The sequence below is a fragment of the Sceloporus occidentalis genome, unplaced genomic scaffold (genome assembly GCF_023333645.1).
Source record: "Sceloporus occidentalis isolate IW3139 unplaced genomic scaffold, rSceOcc1.0.p SCAF_82, whole genome shotgun sequence".
Taxonomy (NCBI): domain Eukaryota; kingdom Metazoa; phylum Chordata; class Lepidosauria; order Squamata; family Phrynosomatidae; genus Sceloporus; species Sceloporus occidentalis.
Genome location: NW_028317062.1, coordinates 2655616 through 2661669, shown reverse-complemented (window position 1 = coordinate 2661669; position 6054 = coordinate 2655616). Strand labels below are relative to the sequence as shown.

Below are 6054 nucleotides of genomic sequence, written 5' to 3'. Positions count from 1 at the left end.
CTGTGATGTCATATAGGGAGCTTTAATCATCACAAATCATGACAACGCAGCCAGAAACAAGAATGGTGACAGCTGAAGGAATTTAATTAAACTATGTTAAGCCCAAGCATATTAAAAGGGGGCACATCTTTTCACACCATAAGACAAAGGGGTTAACAAAATGCCAGGCGGTCGGGTCTCTTAGAATTGTACTGTTGGGGCCCCCAAATCTGTATATCTGTATATCTGTGTGAATTCATCTCTTCTGTATCTCTGCTATTATTCTATGTTTGCGACTTTGTTGGCTACAGTTTATAGTTTCACTCACTTCTTGCACTTCTAGTTTGAGGATCTGGTCGCTGATGTTTCTGTTTTGACATCAGCAAGGCTTTTTCAATACAAGTTTTTCTGCTCCTTTCATTATTAGACCCTTCACCTAAACCATAGAAAGTGACAGCAGATAAGAACCATTTGGCCCAATGTTTGTCTATAGCCGGTTACCCAAAGTTTACCACCTGGTCCTGACTCCAGAACCTCCTCGTGGCCACTGGGAGGTGAGGTACTGTATGTATGGCATTGGAATACCCAGATTCTTAATTGAAGAGGGAAAGCAGACAGACGATCACCCAACCAGTGACTGTGGACTGTGGTCTTTACCTAAGCGCCTGTTTAGAGACTAGCCATTACAGGCAGGCTGTGCAGACTCTACAGAACTAATTGATAAGAGTTGTTGGTGATGCCTCACAGGCGCTTTCTGAAAAATACATATTCATTATTTAACTCTTTATAGTCACATTGTTTACCAGGTATTTATTGATAAAATTAATATAGTAGTTTTTACGAAGCAGAATATAGTATACATAATTATAGAAGCCAATATGCTTACAGAAGGCTAAAAAGCAAAAATCAACAGTTAAGAAAAAAATAGGCAATGGGATGTGGTTTTTTTTTAATTATTATCATTATTATCTTTTTTATATATATTTTTTATTTTATTTTTTTTAAATGGTTAGAGGCCCTCCCCGCGATTCCCCTGCACCGATAACACTGTGATCTCTATGCAAGTCCCCACAGACTTGCAGAGATCACAGCGTCTGTGCCTCATTGGAGGACAGGATATCCCCTGCAGGGGATATCCTGACTTCCGGGTGACGTCTGCAGTGACGCAAGACCGAAAAATGCCCGCTCACACGATCGGCATTTAAAAATGTTACATCAGATCGGACACTGTCAGGGGAGAGTCCAGGCTGTCAAAGGAGAATGTGTCCCTGCCACTGCAAGGAGGGCAGGACGTACCGGTACGTCCATAGGGAATTCATGGGTATGCGTTTTTTGGACGTACCAGTAGGCCTATAGGGGACTGAAAGGGTTAATCTGCTGCACTTACAGTACAGAAGAAAATGTACGTAAAAATGAGCAACATTTTTGTATAGGTTGTCTTCATCTATTGTCACTAATAATTATGTTTTATGTATTTCTATGATTTTAAAAGAAGGCCCTACTTCTCCTGAACAAAACGATGTATAATTTGTGCGGGTTCATTAAATATGTGAGAGAAATCATGCTTTAGCACACAGATGGAAATGGTGGCGTCCCTCCAACTAAAATTTGTTCTATAAACCTCTGGAAGCTTTGTACAAGGCCACCCGTACATTCAAATTATTTCACAGCATAACCAATTATATGTGGTCGCGCTGGGCTCCATTTGAAAGGAGCAATGATATGACGCAGTTTGACTTCTGAAAATCCAGCATTTTCTAGGAATTTCCACGTTTCCTTAGTAAGTTTACAGCCGTCTCCTATGTATTTCGAGGTTGGTTCCAAGATTTTCTGGAAAAAATAGTACCAAGAGGTAGGATCTGCTATTACATGCTCCAGGAAATAGAATGCTCCACCCTGCAATGAAACATCAAACGATGAGTAGTTCTGAAAGCGACAGATCCGCATTAACGTAGGGTCACCCAATGGTCTATAATCGGGTACATTGAGATGACAAACTAGATTCCAGTTTCGGCCTGGTATAGTATAGTGATGGGAAGTTCGGATCATTAAAGTGAATCGGATCATTTCGATTCGTTCACTGAAATGATCCGATTCATGATCCGGATCTTCGGATCACTCAGTGTGCCTGCACGGAGTTACTGTTTTCCAGTAACTCCGTGCAGGCACACTAACGATTGGCCCCGCCCCTTTCATTATGAATCCTCCCCCCTGCCTCCAGTGATGTCAATGAAGGCAGAGAGTCGTTCAAAGATTCGGATCTTACAGGGATCCGAATCTTACAGTGATCCGGATCCCTGTAAGATCCGGATCTTTGAACGACTCTCTGCCTTCATTGGCATTCTAATCATTCAGAGAATGTCACCATACATTAATAATCACTGCCCCCAGGATTTACATTCCCCTTTACCTGCAACTGCACCTTAAGCTAACTTTATTAAATTAATTAAATTAACCCTCACCATTAAATTAACCCTAAACACCCCATCAACCATGACTGCCCCTAAAATTAACCCTTAACACCCCATTAACCATAACTGCCCCCAAATTAACCCTAAACACCCCATTAAGCATAACTGCCCCTAAATTAACCCTAAACACCCCGTTAAGCATAACTGCCCCCAAATTAACCCTAAACACCTCATTAAGCATAAATGCCCCTAAATTAACACTAAAGACCCCATTAAGCATAACTACCCTCAAATTAACCCTAAACACCTCATTAAGCATAACTGCCCCTAAATTAACATGCAATTAATTTAGGGGCAGTTATGGTTAATGGAGTATTTAGGGTTAATTTCAGGGGCCGTTATGGTTAATGGGATCTTTACGGTTAATTTCAGGGGCAGTTATGGTTGATGGGGTATAAGGGTTAATTTAATAAAGTTAACTGTAGGTGCAGTTATAGGTAAAGGGGGGCAAACTCAGGGGAATCTAAATCCTGGGGGCAGTGTGAACATTATTAATGTATTTATTTATAAAAGTATGGTATCAGTAATATTCTCTGAATGATTCGAATCCCTGTAAGATTCGGATCCCTGTAAGATTCGGATCATTCGACTCTTCGGATCATTCGACTCTTCGGATCATTCGACTCTTCGGATCATTCGACTCTTCGGATCATTCGACTCTTCGGATCATTCGACTCTTCGGATCATTCGACTCTTCGGATCATTCGACTCTTCGGATCATTCGACTCTTCGGATCATTCGACTCTTCGGATCATTCGACTCTTCGGATCATTCGACTCTTCGGATCATTCGACTCTTCGAACGACTCTCTAAGTCATCGTTCCTGTGTGAATTAATGAGCTGTAACCTGACCCCAGAGTCTGTGTCTGAGTGCTCTGCAGATGACTCACAGCTCTAGGATCAGGTTACAGCTGCATGATTCACAGACTGAACCGCTACAAATGAATCGTTCAGTCTAGTGAACCGATTCATCCGGATCACTAAAAAGAACCGGATCAAATGAACGATTCGTTCATGATCCGGACATCACTAGTATAGTATAGTCTAGTCTACCACTCAAGAGGTTTAGATGCTATTCAGATGGTTCCAGATGAACCCAAGTATTTGACTGTATCCAACCTAAACAGGCAGGGTTATTGTGAGAAGGAATCCACAGTAGTCAGCATGCCTCAAATCCTGTGGATCCCAGGTCCGGCAAGGGCAATGCACTAAATAGGAACTACACTTATTATAACACATCATTGCATAGACACGGTTTTAATTATAATGTTACAGTGCAGAATGAAATATGAAGATAAAAACTCTAAGGATCCTGCAATCAGAGTCATAACTGTTTATTATATGTCCCATGAGTGATGGTTGTCGGTTAGAAGTCACTTGGTCAAAAGTGTAAACGCACGCTACATACAGTAAAAAGAGCTCTGTGAAGCTTTTGAGGTTATTTATGCTGCTTTTTTTTCAGGTTCGATTTGCTGATTTGACCATGGTTTGATTCAATGCAGGCATTTTCCTTCCAGTTTGATTTGTTCTAAAAAGTTTATTGGTATGGTCCAAGTACAGAATTCAAATAACTTGGACATTTCATGCGTATTATGGCAGTGGCGCCTTTGCATTTTTTGTTAATTAATCTTTTAATTACAAGTGAAATGAAACACCACATGTACAAAATATGGATTACCCACTAAAACTTATTTTTCCACTGTTCTGCTATGTACAAACCTTATCAGCCCCCTTCAAGAACTACTGGCAAGGTTCTGGTACAACCAACAAACCAATGGAAAAGTAAAAAAAAAAGATGTTAGGGGTGACATGGCTGTTACTTTTTGTTGGTGGTAATCACAGGAATAGTAGGACAGTCTAATAATCCTTTCCATAGGGCGTTGGAAGCACTGACAACAAATAAAATGGCTACTGTTCATCAAGGGGTTAAGTGGTAATTTGAATTTTTTGTGTGTGTGAAATAAACAATTTTAATGTCACTTACTGGTCTTAATACTCTCTTTACTTCTGACAGCACCCCAGCTATGTTGTCCACTGAACACAGCACCAGGGTGCAGACCACCACATCCAAGGAGCCACTGGCCACCTGGGACATGTCCTCCCCAGGGGCCACCAGGAAGCGGTCGAACTTCACATGCTCATTCTCAGCCAGACTCTTGCATAGGAACTTCTTAAAGTTAGGGTTGGGGTCCACACAAGTCACTTTGCACCCTGGAGGGTAAAACTGGAAATTAGCCCCTGTGCCACAGCCAAGTTCAAGGACTTTGAGCTCCCCAAAATTGCCTTTAAAGTCACTCATGTTGCTGAATAGATCTTTCTTCTCTTCTTTCATATGCTTGTTGTAAGTCTTGGTCACCCATTCTACTAAATAAGGAAGCAGCTTCTTGCCTATGGGTTGCCAGAGGCCAAGGAATGCCAGGACGTGTACTGGCAGTGCCACTATAGCAACACATATTTGCAGGAATACTATGTGCAGAGCCATGTCCTGCGACCACAAAGCGTCAGAGCTGCTCAGCCTGCCCAGCCCCAGCAGCGACGTGCAGATCAGGGCGGGTGTGACAGGGAGCGGGGCTGCCTTCCTGGTACTGGGTCAGAGTGCAAGCGATTGTAATCAGCAACCTAAACACCCGTCCATACTGATCACTTCCACCGTCACAACACAGCTTCTTCTAGGGACTACAATTCCCATCACCCCGTGCGAGTACAAAGCGGAAGCTGATAAAGGTTGATGAGTGATGCAGGAACAATTTAACTGTTTATTTCCCGCATGTATTTGGCAGCTGTCATGTTGGGCTGTGAGATGCTGTGTTTGCATAGGATTCACTCATTTAGCTATAAATAATTATTATTATTAATAAATAATCACTGAGCTCAGGGTAAATATTAACTGTGTTATAGTGTATACAACCCAGTATTTGTCCTTTGAGAATCTTATTCAACCATACAGACTCTAGGGAAAGTTACTTTGCTAATTACTTTTACTAACGGGGTGGTAAATAAGTGGAAAAGCCTCCCGTAGAAGTGGTAGAGGCTAATACTGCTAGGGAAATGAACCATGCACAGCATAAGCATATGGTTATCCTAAACACAAAAACACAAGGCCAACGACTCATTCACCCCTTCAGTCCTGGGCGTTCTCATAACCAAAGTGTCCTTTGTCATTCCAGATTTGATGAACCCGCAAATTATACATGATTTTGTTCAGCAGAAGTCAGACCTTGTTGAGAAATCATAGAAATACATAAAACATCATATCTAAGACTCCCGATTTTTTGTTTTGCTAACAGTATGTTATTGTTCACACCTCTTTTTGAATGCAGGCGACTCAATTAAGAATATCTTTAAATAGTCTTTAGGTTTTCATAATGACAGGTATTAGAGCCATTTGTTTAAGACATTTGGTGAGTCACTACATATAATATTCACAATGATCTATTAAAGGGTTAATATTTCAAAAGTCTCAGGATCAGCTCACAGTTATGGAAGGGGGTATCAATTCTTCCAGCGTTATCATTCTTTGCCAGCAGATGGTGATACGATAACGTGTGAACACACAAAAGGGCCTTATATTTGTAGGCATAAATTCTATTAGCAATGCTGCCAA

General features: G+C 41.3%; 1 protein-coding gene across 2 annotated transcripts; it reads right to left on the bottom strand.

Annotated features, from left to right (window-relative positions):
- Positions 1 to 1638: 1638 nt before the first annotated feature.
- LOC149285259 (thiol S-methyltransferase TMT1B-like) lies at positions 1639 to 4932 on the bottom strand. Of its 2 annotated transcripts, XM_089495649.1 has the most exons (3): positions 4417 to 4932; positions 2390 to 2395; positions 1639 to 1875 (listed from the first exon to the last, which is right to left on the bottom strand). In XM_089495649.1, exons 1-3 carry the CDS (start codon positions 4930 to 4932, stop codon positions 1639 to 1641), a joined length of 759 nt encoding a protein of 252 aa, XP_089351775.1. The 2 variants fall into 2 exon arrangements, with proteins under 2 accessions (XP_089351775.1, XP_089351776.1); XM_089495650.1 differs by lacking the exon at positions 2390 to 2395 and having other exon boundaries at positions 4435 to 4932.
- Positions 4933 to 6054: the final 1122 nt, after the last annotated feature.

What these genes read in the sequence shown, in the direction of transcription:
- LOC149285259 (XM_089495649.1), bottom strand. Translation starts at nt 4,932, where the DNA reads ATGGCTCTGCACATAGTATTCCTGCAAATATGTGTTGCTATAGTGGCA.